Genomic DNA, 17280 nt, shown 5'->3' with positions numbered 1-17280 from the left:
TATTATCAGTCATTTACTATAGGCCAGGAATGTCCTCTCATTTCGTCTTCCTAATAATTATTTTTTAATTATTATTTTTTTTCAGAGAGGAAGGGAGAGGGAGAGATAGAGATGAGAGAGAATCATTGATTGGCTGCCTCCTGCATGCTCCACACTGGGGATCTGAGCCTGCAACCCAGGCATGTGCCCTGACCGGGAATTGAACTGAACTGTGACCTCCTGGTTCATAGGTCAGTGCTCAACCACTGAGCCACACTGGCTGGGCCCTAAATATACTGAGGTCAATAATACTATTCACATTTAAATGATGAAAATAAAACTCAGAGAACTTAAGTACCATGTACATATGGTAGAGTCAGGATTCATAAAAGGACTATCTGATACCCAAAGGCTATGTTTTTGCACTAGGCCAGTGTTTTTCAACCGTTTTTATTATTATTATCACCCTCCAAGTTAATTACATTTAAATTCTTCCTGATGAGAGAAACTATTAAGGAATAAGATTTTGTTAGGTAGGGTTGAGCTTTGAAGGCCACACACCATTGTATTATCTAAGATTTTTTTTGCCTATTAAGAATCTCTTTTCACACAGAATAAAACCCAAACTCTGTCACCCCTTTGGGGATATCACTCTGTTGAGAGTGAAATAGGCTTATGCTGGAGGTCATAATCTGCCAGTTTGAGGCTCAGATCTGACCCTTTATTTTATTCATCTGAGATAAATGTTTTTTAAAAGACACATTTATGCCAGTAGAAATCTAACACCCATTTCATGGTCTGTATCCAAAGGTCTATTCAGCAGCTTCTCTTGGAATACCAGAGCACCTAGTACTTTCTTCATCAAAGCACTTAGCCTACTCTAAAACACATCTCCAATTTAACGTTTTACACTGAACTCTTGATTCTTTTCCCCTTACCACCAAATCTCCCCTCCTCTGTTTTCCCAATTCTTTTTTTTTTTAAAGATATATTTTATTGATTTTTTACAGAGAGGAAGGGAGAGGGAAAGAGAGCCAGAAACATCGATGAGAGAGAAACATCAATCAGCTGCCTCCTGCACACCCCCCTACTGGGGATGTGCCTGCAACCAAGGTACATGCCCTTGACCGGAAGCGAACCTGGGACCCTTGAGTCCGCAGGCCGGCTCTATCGACTGAGCCAAACCGGTTAGGGCTGTTTTCCCAATTCTTAAAATCTTCCTTGATATTCTTCTTTCTCTAACACCCCTATATTCAATCATTCAACAAATCTTTCTGCTCCTGTTTCAAAATGTATCTGTTCTTGCTTCAAAATGTATCTGGACCCAACCACATCTTACCACTACCACTCCAGTCCAAGCTGCCATCCTCTCTCTTGGAGCACTGCCTTGGCCTCCTAACTGGTCTCCCTATTTCCTCTATGGTCACCCAACAAATGATTCTCCACACAGCAGCCAGGCTCTTATAAAATGTAATTCAGGTCATGTCACGCCCCTGCTGTCAACCCTTCAATGGCTTTCCATCACACTTAGAATAAAAACCAAACGCCGCTCTAGCTGGGTTTGCTCAGTGGATAGAGCATCGACCCATGGATTGAAGGGTCCCGGATGCAATTCTGGTCAAGGGCACATACCTCGGTTGTAGGCTCAATCCCTGGCCCTGGTCAGGGGATGTGCGAGAGGCAACCAATTGGTGTGTCTCTCACATCAATGTTCCTCTGTCTTTGCCCTCCCTTCCACTCTCTCTAAAAATCAATGGAAAACTATCCTTGGGTGAGGATTAACAAAAATAAATAAATTAACTTTAAAAAACCACAAACTCTGTCATGGCCTTCCAGGTCCAACAGGAGTTGGCCCCCATCATCCCCTCCTACCTCATCTCTACCAATCTCCCTTGATCGTTGTCCTCTAGCCACAATGGCCTTCTCACCAGAGTTTGAACCTACCAGGCTCAGGCCCTTTCACCACAGGTACTTGCCATTTGGTCTGCCTGAAACACTCTTCCCCAGGATGTCCCATGGCTAATTCCTGTTTTTCATTCAGGTCGCTGCTCAAATGTCAACTCTTAAAGAGTTCCTAACCACCTCATCTAAAATAGCTTCACTCCCCTCCATCATTCTGGATCTTCACATTCTGTGTTACTTTTGTTCCTAGTGCCCGAATTATATATTTACTTATTTGTCTTTCCTCCAACTACGATGAACATAAGCTGCTACGTAGGATCAGGGATTTTGTTCTGTTCATTGCCCTATCACCAGCAGTTAGAATAGAGCCTCTTATGTAGTAGAGAACAGCAATACAACTACTTAATACGTCTCTAGCTGAAAAGAACCTTCTGATTTTCCTTCTACCTTTCTAGAAATTGCTTTCTTTGAGGGCTTCATTTCCATCGTCTGTCCCTTAACCAACCATTTCAACCATTTCCACGCTGCAGTCACACTGGACTTTCTTCTGAGCTCCAGAGCCATCACCCCTTGAGTATCCCATAGGCACCTCAAGTTTGATTCCAGTCAAGGGCACAAGCTCGGGTTGCGGGCTCGATCCCCAGTAGGGGGCATGCAGGAGGCAGCTGATTGATGATTCTCTCTCATCATTGATGTTTCTATCTCATCTCCCTCTCCCTTCCTCTCTGAAATCAATAAAAATATATTTAAAAATAAATAAATAAAAGAATAAATTCTGTTTTTCATGTACTTACAACTGTAAACCTACTTTTGCTCCACCATGTATATTAACTTAATTCTCAAAACAACTGTATGAAATAGGTACTTTTATCCCCATTTTACAGTTGAAGAAATAGCTGCAGAGAGGTTAAGTTCTCATCCAAAGTTTCTAGCAACTGACAGTCAGAATTTGTTCCCCAGCAGATTGGTTCCAATCAGAGTAATATAGGTAAATGGTAGTTATATTACAGGCGATGGGATTAGATGGGACTTTTATTGTTATACTAGAGGCCCAGTGCGTGATTGAATCATGCACTTGTAGGGTCCCCTACACACTTTCGCTTTCGATCCCTGGGGAGCTGGGTGCCTGTCTGCTGGTGCACCAGGCCTTTCAGAAGCCTCTGGCTCAGCGGAGGCTTCTGAAAGTCCTGGTGCCGGAGCAGACAGGCACCCAGCTCCCCCACTTTTGATGGTCCGTGGCTGGATGTGAGCTCGCTGCCCCAGAGGCCCCTCTGTTCCGCAGCACAGCCATGGCGCAGACGCTGAGCTCACGCTGCCGCTGGCCCAATCGGCTACCCAGGCCACCCCAAGTCCCGCCCCCTGTGCCTCCCGCTGGCCCAATCGTGGGCGTAGCAGAGTGATGGTAATTTACATATTACCATTTTATTAGGTAGGAAGGAGGATATTTTGATAAGGGTTGGCTTTTTAAAGAAACAATAAATGTTACCTTTCTGGCAGTGACAAAGAAAGAGAAAAAAACTGCTGTCTGGAGACAGAATAGAGAAAGTGATTTGTCAAGACCAGTGTGGTATCTCTCATAACACTCTGTTTTGTCAGAACTACTGGTTCATTTCTCTTTATAGAATGTCTCCAGAGCAGTCTCCAAGGATTCAAATAAAAGTCTAAAGTTGGGACCTCTTAGAGTTTGATGTTTTATTGACTGCTATGCTATGTTTCAGAGACAGAAAAGAAAGTAACTCAACCACATGGTTGAATCTTCATAGTGGGCTGGAGGCAGAGCCTTCACTGTTCCTGTTCCATTCAGCAGGTCCTCTGGCAGAGGGTGGGGGGGAAGTTACATATCACATGAACGCTTCTTTTAAGAGTCAAAGCATGGATAGAGCCTATCACAGATACCTCCAACCCACTGAAATGACGCCTGAAAATGAACCCAAGCCAGCTATAAGGTGCTAAATAATTTTATGTTGCTAAGACAGTGACCAAAGATAAGGCAAGGGCAGGCCAGGACCAGAGCCCATACTTTTGACTTTAAGGTACACCTGACTCCCATCTTCTCACATGCTGTCTTACTAGCTGGACAATATTGTGACTAGTTTTTTAGAAAATAAAACTCAGTTATAACATCACCATCAAGAGATAACCAGTTTTGACATTTTGGTACAATTTCTTTTAGTCTTTTTTAAAAAGACATTTTTAAAATATATATATATATATTTTTTTTTTTTATTATTGATTTCAGAGAAGAAGGGAGAGGGAGAGATAGGAACATCAATGATGAGAGAGAATCATTGATTGGTTGCCTCCTGCACACACCCTACTGGGGATCAAGCCCACAACCCAGGCATGTGCCCTTGACTGGAATCGAACCTGGGACTCTTCAGTCCGCAGGCGGATGCTCTATCCACTGAGCCAAACCAGCTAGGGCTAAAAAGACATTTTTATTCAGGTCGTTATGGTATGATACATATTTTAAATTTGGGCCATACAATACATATAGTTTTGCATCTTTGTTTTTCATTTAACTTTATATTGTAAATATTGGCTCTGACATATTCTTTGAGAAATAATAGCTAGTGGCAGAATAACTCATACTATCTTTAACTACTCAGTTAAATAGTTATTTAACTAACCTATATAGGTAAGGTTCTCTTCACCAGATCTAGAGGCAGAACAAGTTCAAGTAAGGTTTCATTTCCGCCTTTCCCATATTAACTGCAGGAAAGACTAAGGCACCACCAGGGGTCAGTGCAGAGCCATCTAGTATGCCTTGATGTAAGAAAATTGGTTAAAGAATCCCTATTAACAAATCCTATCTATTAAAGCACTATTCCACATAAGTAGCAAATTTTCTTCCAGAGTGGGCTTCCTTAATTCAGAAATGATCACACTACTCCAAGTTTATACTCAACATTTACAAAACAGCTATTTTGTAAACTAAGGTCTATCAATACAAGATGTAGTATTAGACCTGTTCTTACCTGCTTGATATGAGGTTATTTGTGCATAAAATACTTGGCCTAACTATTTTCTAGATTTGTTGTGAATACCAAATAAATAAAATACATTATAATTTATGAAGTAGCATTTAAACTTTTAAGTTGCCCTATTTTAATGATGTGCTATTCAGATATTTAGATAAGTTTTCTCCTTTTAAAAACGAAAGAATCCCAGGTAGTATAATGATAATGAAAGGAGGTATAAGAGCCTATATTTTGGCATGATCATGGATTATTTCATTGGTTTTCCTTCCCCTAGCCTTCACTCTTCAGATGCTTAAGTCATCAAAGAATTAGTAATCTGTTTTTTCTAGAAGCTGAAGTTATCATCTATAACTAATTTCGTTTTAGTTCTCTTCCATCTTCATTTACCTGAGACTTCTTTAGGAAAATTGCTCTGAGCTCAGACTGGCTTAAACAACTTATAAATAGCTGAATAGCAGGGATCAAAAAGCCAGTCCAGGCCTGACATGCTTGATGGGCTCCAGAACAGGTGGTTGGCACTCCTGGTCTCCCTAAACCCAGAAGTGACTATTAGAAGAAAAAGGAACCAAGGGCCCTATTTCCCACCTGGCCAGGCTTTTGATCCAGCCTTCTGTTCTCATTTCCTCTCCAGTTCCCAGTACCTCATCATCTGGCATTAGGGATGAAGAGGAGCTACGGTTGGGCATTCTGGGGACCAAGCAGCTTTCTAAACCAGCTTGGTATGGCCTTTTCTGAAAGTAACCGAATCTGCTGACTGGTCCACTCTAACAAATATCAGAGCACACAGGAACCCGGGCAAAGCAGGAGTCTCTTATCATTGGCACTTGATTTCCTATTGGGCCAGAGCCTTCAACTCCCTGGCACACAAAGAGAACAAGAATGCATGTGCAGCAGCTCGCACTGCCCTAGGACAGCTCCCCCTGAGGTCCTATGTCTTAGAGTAGGATCTAACACAGGGCACCAATTGAACAGCTAATGCTCTTGATAAGTATAGTTCCTGGTACATAGTAGGTGTTTGATAAACATCAGTTGCATGAATGAATGACAGGTTTAGGCCATCAGACCAGCATTAGAGCACAGAGTACCTGGAGAGAGTTACATTTCTATAGTTAATCAAAAAAACAAACAAAAAAACCCCTCATAAACAACAGTCCTGGGATTGGAGTAGTGGAACTAGGCTTATAGACTTGAAAGGTAGTCAAGAGGGTCCTAACAGCTGGACACAAACCCAGGAAAACTCATGAGCCATACAAAAACAATGCAGCAACACAGATCAATCACTCCTATTTAAGAGTATATAGGCCCTCACAGCACCTACCATCCCCAGAAGGGCCAACTTCCTGAGATCACAGTCTGACCAGCTGACTAGCCCCACTCTGCATCAGGAGGGAATGGGGAGACTCATCCAGGAAGGCTCTGAGACACCAGCGGAGCTGACAAAGAGACCCCAGAGAAGTATGCGGATTCCTGTGTCCACAAAGCTGTAGATCTTATGCCTTTGAACCTGCTAGGCTGCAGACCTACTTCAGTCTAGAGGACACTGTAGAAGCCTGTGCTCCAGAACAAGCTGCCAGTTGTCTAGGAAGGAGCTGGAGGGCACATACAGTCTGGTTACTCAATGTTGTCATAGACCTGGATCACGTCCTCATAGTTGCCAAGAGCCCGGATGAGGTGGGCGGCCTGCTCCAGGTCAGGGTCAGCCAGCCGCACCTTTGTGTTGGGGATGAATTCTTGTGCACAGGACACAGGACACAAGCCCAGGGAGTCCAGCTTCTTCCTCACTTGATGCAGTGAAGAGGGATCACAAATAAACTAGGGACAAAGCAAAGTCAAGAGGTGAGGAGCCAGGAGATAACAGGACAAAGCTAGACAGAATGTCACAAAACTTGAATGGAATGATTATAATATATCTCTAGGCTTAAGCTCTTCACTGGCAGAGATATCATTTTCAATTGTTCTGAATCCTCCTCACAGTCCTGGGTAGATTAAGTCCTACCTAGTATTCATGTAATAAATGTTTGTGCAATATGTGAAACCTTTTACCTCACCTGTAGCCCAGGTGCAGGAAAGAAGAACCAGAGAGGCATGCCTTAATGCATCTATTAGGGCCCTCTTGGAAGTCCACCAAACACTAAGGCTTCATACTTACTTTAAAAATATTTTGTTCCTCTTCGTCTTCAGTTTCGTTAACATCCTCAGCTCCTGCTTCAATCGCCAGCTCCAGGGCACGCTCTAGGTTCACTTCTTTCTTCTCTTTGTCCTTCACTCCAATCACAATCACCCCCTTTTTGTCAAAGGAGTGGCGAGCTCCTTCAGCCATCATTCCCCTGATAAAGGAAATGGGTCAGAACAAATGCCCTTAGATGCTCAGCTTCCACACAGCACTGCATGTCTCTCCCCCACCTCGCCTCTGGAGCATATACAGACATGGAGCAGCTCTCTTCCTGAAGGAGATGCAGCCACCACGGGGCAAGGGAATAATCCAAATATATCCCCACCCTCTATTTTCTGCCATGACTTAAGTTTAGAGGATGCAAAGACTTTGCTCATCAATTCCTATGCCATTTAGATTCCAGTCCTGGGGGTACATTTTAAGATGTGGACATTATAAGGCTATAGATGAGATGGGATAAAGAGCCCCTTCTACAGTTATGAACAAGTCTTTTGGATCCTGCCTAGTACAGAACACATTAAGGGAGACTAAATTATCCCATTTAGATTCAGCTGAGGATGAAGTATGTATAAAATCTGAACCAGCACCAGAAAAGACAATACTTTCCTTGCACAGAATTAGAACCTAAAGGCTCCTCCACTTTCCCCACACACCTACCCATTCTTGTTCAGGATATGTTTGATGTCCGAATGGCACTTGGGGCCACTGTTAGATAACGCCTCAATGAGCAGAGAAGAGCCACCTGGGCCTCGACCCTCATACAACAAATAAATGTCCTTGGTTTTCTGCAAAAAACAACATGAGCATATTTTCCTGTTTCCCAATTCCCTCCCTGCAGGTCAGCCCGGAACCACAGGCACCACCACCGTACAGTTGACTCCATGAATGGGCTCTTTGGGCTTGAGCCTAAGCTCTCAAGTGTTTATTTTTGTGTCTCTCCCCTCCCTGCTCTGAGAGGAGGCCCATGGGGCCAACATTTAAGGTAATCAGAAGTACTACTCCTTACCTGGAAGGGAGTCTATTTCTCTGGTCCCTGAATGATCAATTAGCCATCTCCCAGCTTTGATTCCTCTTCTCCGCAGCCGAATTTCACACCTACCCACCCTTATAACTCCAACCAAAACTCCACCTCCTTCACCCAATCCTTTATGAGATCCACCTGTGCTACCCCTGGGCTGCTCCTACCCCTGGGCTGCTGAGCACCGCTACACAAAGTTGCACACCTATGCCTTTTCACAAGAGCCACTGAAAATAGCATGGCCTCCAAATTTCAAACAATTGATCAAAAAACTATAATGACCAATCTCATCTGGATCTCCCATGCCACTTTGCCCATGCATCCAGTCCTTGCCACTTTCTCCAAGCACCCTGCCTGCTGCCTTCCCAGGAACTCTCAACTGATAACTTCTCCCTTCCTCTTGCACAAAGGAAATAAAACACCACCAGGTGGGGAAAAATCCCGACTCTACCACCTTATCTACACCAGGCCAACATGAAGGCAGTATTTGTGATAGAGCAAGGTTCTGGGGTCTGTCTGTTTTCAGTTCTGTCATTTCTGTGTGACTTGGTCAAGTCACCTAATCTTCCTGTGTCTCAGTTTCCACTTGTTGTTCTGAGGATTCAGTGAGATAATGCATTCCATTTTCTTATCAAAGTGCTTGGCCTGCAGTAAGCACTCAGCTATTAGCTATTAAGATGATTATTACTTCTTCAGATCCTTCTCACTTGTTCCAGAGGAAGAGGTGTCCTCTCACCTGGGCTCTATCACTATCATCTGAACTCTCCCTCTTTCTACTGGCTTTTCTCCTTTGTGCGTAAATATCAGAAAAACAAATCCTTCCTCAATCTAACATCAGAACTTGCCCCACACTGTGCTTACTCTTTCTACCCCATCTCCTCACAACTCAGCTGAGCAATCCTCAATCCTAGGTTCTGACTCTGTACATTGTCTATCCATCCTATTCTTGATTGTGCTCCCATAACCAATGGCCAAGGAGAGCCACCAAAGGGCTCTGGATTGAAGGTGTCAACCACATTGCTACCCTTCTCTCTGATGACTTAAGGAGTGTTTGGTGGCCTTTCAGACATGGATCCTGTAGAGGCTCTAATCAATAACAAGAATGTCAATCTGAGGACGCACCTCCATTTTCAGCGCTGTCTCAATTGTTGACTTGGGCATGTGCTTGTTGCGACACACCTCTAAGATGTGGGCCAGGTTGCTGTTGAGGTCAGGGTTGGGGCCTCCTTCTGAGATAGAAAAGAATGAGTGAAGTCATCTCATTTAATTATTTCCAGACCTATACCCCCTCATTACCCAGAAGAGTGGCAAGACACCACTTTGTTCTCGGTTAGTTTAGAATACTTTATCCAGTGTTTGTATGGAATATGGAGGAGAAATATTTTAGAAAAGTTTTTAATTCACTCTGTCTTTAGGAAAATGAAGGGCCAAGGATGGGATAGGCCCTGGCCCAGCTCCCGGACAAACTAGGCCAATGAGGCCTTGGGCACGGAGAGGGCAGTAGGACCAGCTGTGGGTGACGGTCAGGTTCTCACCTTTAACCGCTAGGCGGATGCTCAAAGTAAGCTTGGAGAAGATGCGACTCCTTTCAGTGTCCTTGGGACCCTTGATATGTCGGACTTTGGACCACTTGTTGTGCCCAGCGGGGGCTGCGGTGGTGAGGTGCAGCGTCCGGCCCCGAGCGGGGCTACAGCCCGGGGGATGGGGCTGAAAGCCTGGGGAGACGCACGGAAAAGCCGCCTGGGCTCCAGGGCCTAGAACCCGCAAGCAGGGTGCAGCGGTTCTGCTCAGATTGACAATGGCCCAAGCCGCCATTGGCTCCGACCCTGGGCCAAGGTCAGCGAGAACAGAGAAAGGGCAGCGGCTAAAGTGCCAGTCCAGTCACCGCCGGAACAAGCAGGTCAGGAGCCTGCGGTCGCCTTCACCTGTCACCGGTGACTCAAAGGCTTAGGCCCGCCGGGAGCAGCCGAAACTCCACGGACCCCGCGCCGCGCCCGCAGCAGCGCGAGTGGGTCATCTGGCTGGTGTAACACACTTCCTTTTTCCGGTCCGTTCTGAAAATGCGTCCCCACCGCTCTCAAAATCCGTTCCGCAGCTGCACGCCCTCCACCTCGGTTGCCCTGGGGAGCGCAGGACTTTATTTCCCACAATGATCTAGTAGAGATACGTCTGAGTTAGTAAACTAATTTTGCTTCTGAATTGCTTGCCAACTCTGAGCAGGTCCAGAATGATAAATATTTTGTTGTTGCAAAGAAATGTATACTTCAACAACCGCGTTTTGCAGGAAAAGAAATCGCCGCCCAGAGGTGTGACTTACCTAATTAATCATGTGGTCTCTCTGAACTTCCTTTTCGATATTTGTAAATAAGGATGCTACTAGTACTTGCTTTACATAAGAAGGTTACACAAAATAAGCCCTTGCCGTTTTAAAAGAACAGTCTTATGTAAATAGAGCGATCATAGTGTTGAAGCCCCTAAATGCAAGAGAGGGCTTGAGATTCAGATGAGACACAGGCCATTCTGAAGAGGGAGGATGATCAGAAAAGCTTTCTGGAGCTAAATTCCCCTCTCCATTTTCCTTGTGCTCTCCCAAAAGAGAAAACGGAGGCCATTAGAAGGAGAAGATAGAGAAGAAATAAAGTGAGAACTGCTAAAAAAACTTTCTTATGGCTTCTCATACTGATGAAATGAAATTCAAAGGAGTTGGTCTGTTAAGGAGCAGGTCAGTGTGCAGTTGGATCAGGACAGTGTGAAGTTTAAGCAAGTTACTTTATTTTCCTAGGTTTCAGTTTCCTTGCAAGGACTAAATGAGATAATGGATGCAAAGTACATGGGCATGGATTTTATGTTAGTTATTATATAAATACCTCCATAATCTCAGATCTACTCTTTTTTTAAAGTACAATTTCCATTTATTCTCCCCCCTCCCCCCCAGAGAACTTTTCTTCACTCCTTAAGGACTTAGCTCCTTACATGGGCTTTGGTGGAGGTTGTGGGGCAGCACCTGCAGGTCTAAATTGGGGTTGGGGTGTTAGTCCTTCTGGGCTTCCAGAGAACGATTCTTGACTACCTTGCTGTGAATGGCACAGCTCACACAGTAATGTAGTTTCACATACAGCTTGGGAAGCACATAGGCATCGAAGACACTTCAAAGATGTCCCTAACGGCTGCAGCCTCTACTATGTTTCGAATGACAAACTTCTTAATGGACTTGTCCTTGGGCACGCATCGGGCGCAGTTGGTGCAACGAATAGGCTGCACATGGCCTCAGCCTTTTTTGGCACAACCGTTATTCCTTATTTTCTTGGTCATCTTGGAAATGAGGACCCGAGAGCTCAGATCCTGTTGTTGTTGTTGTTCTCACGTCCTGACATTATACTCTGGTTGGAGGAAATTACTGCACTCTGAATACAAGTTCTTTATCATCTCTTTGCTTCTGTCTTGCTAAGATCTTTGATTCAAGACCCAGTTCAGCTGTCACCTCCTCAGTAAGAGTCCACCTTTGAATTTTAACCTTTTGCACTCGGATGTCGAGTGTGACTCGACACTGTTAGCATTAGAATAAAGGAATCGAGAAAAAGGCAAGCGAGTGCAAAGGGTTAAGCTATAACTCGCAGTTCACTTATGCATTGTTCTTTTATTACTGTTTGTTATCCAAGCTACTTGGGCTCAGCACTTTCCTCCTTGTATTTTGCAGATTAGAAATACCAGATTGCTGAGTGGAAGTGGAAGAGGGTGTACGGGGGATAAATGGTGATGGGGAAAAAATAAAATAAAAATTGTTGCTTTAAAAGAAAGGAAGAAAGAAAGGCCAGATTTCTCCTAGTACTTCTCCCAATTCCTGTATTAAGCACAAACTTGTGTCTTTGCTAGTCTGTGTCCTACCTCACTTCACCTCAATAATTTTTGTTTTTCCTTCAAGATTCAGCTCGGGCATTATTTCCCACCAAAGAAAAACATATCCGAATTCTTTAGTTGGACTCAGATGCCCTAGTCTGTGTGCTCCCATAATCTTTCATGCATGTCTCAAAATGTTTGTGTCCATCTCTGCTATGATATTAAATTATTTGAGAGCAGGACTGTATTCCTTTGCCTAGAACACTTATTGTTTTTAAATAACAACTTTAACATATAATTCACATATACAAGTCACCAATTTAAAGTGTACAAGTTTTGAGTATATTCACAGATTTGTTCCACCATCACCACAATTTTACATTTTCATCACTTCCCAAAGAAATCCTGTACCCATTTCCCCCAGTTACCCAAATCCTAGGCAATCACCAATTTATTTCTGTCTCTATGGGTTTGCCTATTCTAGACATTTTATATGAATGGAATCTTAAAATATATGGTCCTTTATGACTAGCTTTTCACTTGGCTTGTTTTTTGGGTTCATACATGTTGTAGCATGTATCAGTACTCATTCCTTTTCATTACCAAGTAATATTCCAAGTAATATGAATATAGCACATTTTATTTATCTATGCATCGGTTGATGGACATTTGGGTTATTTCTACCTTTTGACTATCATGAATAATGCTTTTATGAACACTCATGGCCCTGGCCGGTGTGACCAGAAAGGTTATCAGTTTGATTCCAGCCAGGGCACGTGCCTGGATTGTGAGCTCGATCCCAGGTGGGTGGCATACAGGAGGCAACTGGTTTCTCTCTCACATTAATGTTTCTTTCTCTCTCCCTTCCTATCTCTCTAAAATCAACAACAAAAAACTTATTAGAAAAACTAATAAAACAAATAAAAACCTCTCCAATCTTCATAGAAAAATAAAAAATTCTTGTGGCATACCAGTTGAAAATTGCTGGTGTAAGCAAACCCCCAATTTTTGTGTGTTCAGTCTCAGATTTTTAACTGCAGGATAGCCCAGTCTGAGATGAATAGTTTACTCTCCCAGCTTTTCCCTTAAAAACCAAAGAGCAAGAATCATGTATTTCCCATAAAATGCGCAGTCAGACCACATAGCAGTTCTAACAGAGCCAGCAGATGCTCATTTTGCCACATAAAACAAACTCTCAGAGTATATACTTCCCTTGAAAGACCCATCGCCACTCCCAGCTCCATTCTTCTGACAGAAGGGCAGGCACTTAGTAAATTCTGGCTCACTGAACGAATCACAATTTTGCTTTTCTTTCTTCCCTTGAAATGGCCCAACAGGAATAAAGAATGACAATAAAAGTAAGTGGGAGGAGTATTCAGCTAGGACTTCCTGCATTTAGATAGCAGTGGGGACAGGAACTCCTTCTCCATCCTACTGTTGGGGAAAGTGGCTTGGGCTTGGAAACTCTACTTATCACATTAGAGCCTAGTGTCCAAACCCACAGGATTTGAGAGTTACCATTTCTTTATCATCCTTCCAATATTACTGAAGCCTGATTATCCTGGCTCTTAAATCTTTTCAATTGTGGCCTATTCTCCTTTCCTACTTCTCCTTAGTTCAGGCTTTTTTATTTTTTTTCTTCTCACTTTGACTATCATAACAGGTGAACTAACTCCCTCTCACCCCTCACTCAGAGGTAATTTCTTCATTGTTCCCTAAAATGCAATTCTGAGCATGACTTCCCTCTATGTATAATTTCCAGTCTCATACAGGAGTAAGGTCTAATCTTTCTGCAAAGCACAAAAGATTCTGACCTGGCTCCTGCTTACCACTCTAGCCACATTTTCCACCAGTTCCCGTATAAAATCCCATATCAACTTGTATTTCTCTGAATATGATCACACCCTTTCTTGGGTTTATAGATTGCTGCCTGAATGTTTCCTCTGCCTTAAATGCCTTTCTCTATTCCTTGAGAATCCCAACTCGGCCTTCAAAGCCCAGTTCAAGTATCTGTCTAATGAGGTTTCCCCTGACCATCTCTAGCTCCCACCCAGTCAAAGGTGATTACTAACTCCCCAGCGCTACCAGTAAGCCTGAACACACCTATTATTGCACAACACTGACAGTATTTGTTTATGTGGCGTTTCCTCTGGTAGACTGTGAGCAACTTGTGGGTATAGTCCCTGGCATAGAGTAGGCGCTCTGTGTTTTGTTAAAGGTGATAAGTCAGACTGTCAGATAGTGATGAGCTGGGGTGGAGTCTAATCCCCCTGCCCGTGAATCTGGAACATGACCATGGTAGCAGAATGGGAAGAACTAAATTCACCACAAGAAATTATTCAGTCAACCTATACATGTTCAAGTTTTATTACAAAGTATGATGGGCAGAAAATACGGTCTTATACAGGAGGCTGAAACAGAATGAAAGGGCAAAAATTAGGTTTAATATACTCAGGAAGCAAGAAATAAAGTCATAGACATAACACTCCACTTTCAGGTGCCTTTGAAATAGCCGTCAGTGGGGATTTACCATTGTGGTTTCACAGCACAGTGTTAAAATTTTATTATAAGCCCTGTGTACAATCAGTCCTGTGAAAATAATTTCTTAAAAAGAAAAATAGTTACAGTACAGTTGTGTAAGGGGCAGCTTCCTCTCCACCTGACCATAGGATGCCACAAAATCCATAGTATAGAGGAAAAGTTTAAATATATAATAAGAAAGTAAGTCCAGACACACTAGGCTAGATTGATTGGCTAGAGCGTAACATTTCAGAGAACAAGAAATCTCCATTTCTACAGAGAGGTTTGTACAATCATGCTACAAATTCACACTAGGGGGAGGAGGGATGGAAAGTCACTGACAGGGGGATCATAAAATACACAGGAACCAAAGCAAATGATTCATACTCGACTCAAGCAAGTCAAAGCTTTAGCTCAACAAGTTTCAAAACATACTGTACACAATCAACCCAAGGTGAGAACATTTCTTTTAAATAGCAGATATCACAAGTTCATATTCACTCACTTGTCCCAAAGGTGGGCACTTAAAGTTTTCCAGCTGTTACACAGACTGCCAACATCTTTCTTCTTGAGTTCATACTTCCATTAGCTTATTTGTTTCTGGTTTTTAATACCAGTCCAAGCCTCTTTGGAAAGGCACCTGCATGTCCCATATTTAAAAAATAACATCCAGAAAGTAGCCTGAGAGGACCTGGCCCATACATTTGCCTTTGACCATTAGCAGCAATGACAACTGTGGGAGAAGAAAAGGGTGCAGATGGGGGAGGTGGGCAAGGCTCTGCAACATGAGACTTTCTCAGTAGCTAGTTCAGCTAGTACAGAAAAGACAATTCTTAGAGAGCCCGGCCCCGAGTTTATAGTGACTGCTCAGCTCAGCTTTCCTCCCAGGGAAAACTCGACTGAAGTGCCAAGCATGACACTCCTTCCTCATCCTGAAGTGCAGACCGTAAAGGGGATTCTGCTTTGAGACTTCTACTTCGATGGTATTTTACCCCAAGCCAGGCAGTTGAAGGAACTGCCAAATTCTCAAACTGAGGAAGATGGAAAGATGGTACTGGGCTGGCACTGCCATGTTTGAAAAACCTTGCAGCTTCTGCACAGCCTAGGAATTTAAGGCCCAGGTTGCAGCAGGGAGAAAGTTCGACAGTGGAAAGGGAGTGGGAAGAGAAGGGTAAGAGAAAAGGGAGGCGTGGGGAAATTCAGCATGACTGTTTACAACCTCTGCTTCTTCAATCTCTACAAACCTACATCCAAGAAGAGCCATGGTCTCGAACAATCACGGGACTCCCAAGACCTGAGGATTTCTACCAGCAAACATCACATATCACTGCACTGCTGCAGGGAGGGGCTCCACTGCTCTGAGCTGTCATCCTGTCCCCATTACCCAGTATCACAGATAGCCGATGAATGGTCCCTGACAGTCTCACTCCATGCCACACAGCAGGTTGAATACTTCCTCACCTCAGGCCAGTACTGCCCTCTAATACTTTCTCCTCTGATCTAAAGCAACACTTACCATTGATTTTCTCCCACATCCTAAATCGCCTCCTAAAACTTCAGCCACAACTATCATCAAAACCTTGCAGAAGTCTCAATGTTTTCTGTTTCTTTCCAAATCTTAACCAGTTCTCTGAGAGCCAATCCTGGTTCTGATAAGAAATTCTCACCTCATTATCAAATATCTTCCATCTTCAAGTCCTCATCTTGCAGCCCGATTCCTACCTGGAAGGAGAGGGTTCAACTCTCCAGAGTGTAAGCACTCAAGCTCTTGAAGGCTTGTGCCCATTCACCAGCTCTCTGTGTGGAACCTGAGGCCTAATTTATTCAGCACTTTCTCCTCTCCCCTCAGAGGATTTGAGAAAAACAAAGGCAGCTTCAGCTCAGGGGCTGCGAACAAGCCAAAGGGTCACCAGAGCAAGAGCCCGGAAGGGTGTGTGGCCTTTCCAGTGAAGTCCTGGCAGCTGCTCTTCTCCCTCTCGAGGAGAGCAGATCTAGAGCCCCCCACCATGCTCTCTGGCTGTCAATTTGAGAATCTAAACAAACTAAACAGACACTTGCTCTTGAAACTACAACAGATCTCTGCTTCCTGGAACATGGCTGGCTAAGAGGCTTTCTCAGTCCTGAAACTGCAGAAATCCCCTCCTCAGACATGAGGCCATTTGGCCTGTGGCATAGAGGGTGAGAACCAGGACTTCCAAATCCCAGCATCCCAGTAACTGCGAGTGTTTGCTCAGGAAGCGTGGGAGTCTCACCTAGGCCCCAGGTGGGATGTCAGGACTGCACTGTGGGGCCTAAGGACAGTGATAGGGCCAGGAAGGAGTCCATGGGGCAAGGGGGAAAAAAATCAAAAGCTGTAGATTTCCAGAATAAATAGCAACTTTACCCAAATATATTCTAATTACTATTAACTAATTATTTTTCTCCAGGTTGTTTTTGAATTCTAGTTGTACAAATCTCACCATTCAGACTAGGCTTAGGTGCAGATCAGGGAAGGGATCTTAAATCAGATCTCAGCACAGTTAAGCCCTGCCTCAGCAGGACCAGCTCTCTCTTCCATTCTGATCTCCATTTCAGACCCTTTTTCACAAGAAGGAACTGATGGCCTCCTAGAGCAAACAGCCATCAATTTAGACTTGCGACCCTTGAGAGAAGGGCCCTGGAGTCATCAAACGTAACTACAAGCAAAGAAGAGTTCTGACCAAGAACTGCTCACTTCACATCTCCAAATGACACGCTGCAAATCTGGTAAATGCAGGAGAGTAAACCTCAAGCAGCTGAGTAGCCAAAGAGCCCCCAAACCAGAATAAAAAAGTAAAAAGGTAGAAAGGAAAATACTCAAAAGAGCCTTTTACTTTGGGACAGCCCCTGTG

The 17280-nt window shown here is 43.8% G+C and overlaps 1 protein-coding gene and 1 pseudogene across 1 annotated transcript; both read right to left on the bottom strand.

Annotated features, from left to right (window-relative positions):
* Positions 1–4123: 4123 nt before the first annotated feature.
* Positions 4124–10034, bottom strand: LOC103293151 (translational activator of cytochrome c oxidase 1). Its single transcript, XM_008149441.3, has 5 exons — positions 9589–10034; positions 9176–9282; positions 7693–7820; positions 7012–7189; positions 4124–6674 (listed from the first exon to the last, which is right to left on the bottom strand). Exons 1-5 carry the CDS (start codon positions 9866–9868, stop codon positions 6474–6476), a joined length of 894 nt encoding a protein of 297 aa, XP_008147663.1. The 5' UTR covers positions 9869–10034; the 3' UTR covers positions 4124–6473.
* Positions 10035–11022: 988 nt separating this feature from the next.
* LOC114234396 (40S ribosomal protein S26-like) lies at positions 11023–11365 on the bottom strand (annotated as a pseudogene).
* Between the last annotated feature and the right edge of the window lie 5915 nt (positions 11366–17280).

The sequence above is a fragment of the Eptesicus fuscus genome, chromosome 20 (genome assembly GCF_027574615.1).
Source record: "Eptesicus fuscus isolate TK198812 chromosome 20, DD_ASM_mEF_20220401, whole genome shotgun sequence".
NCBI classification, from domain to species: domain Eukaryota; kingdom Metazoa; phylum Chordata; class Mammalia; order Chiroptera; family Vespertilionidae; genus Eptesicus; species Eptesicus fuscus.
Note: the sequence above shows the minus strand (reverse complement) of the source record. Positions and strands in the feature narration are given on the sequence as shown.

Excerpts from the sequence above, each read along its gene's own strand:
- LOC103293151 (XM_008149441.3), bottom strand. The coding sequence starts at position 9,868 with ATGGCGGCTTGGGCCATTGTCAATCTGAGCAGAACCGCTGCACCCTGC. Across the intron at positions 7,821-9,175 it reads AGACAGCGCTGAAAATGGAG|AAAACCAAGGACATTTATTT; the intron begins GTGCGTCCTCAG and ends TGTTTTTTGCAG. Across the intron at positions 6,675-7,011 it reads AGGAACAAAATATTTTTAAA|TTTATTTGTGATCCCTCTTC; the intron begins GTAAGTATGAAG and ends CTTTGTCCCTAG.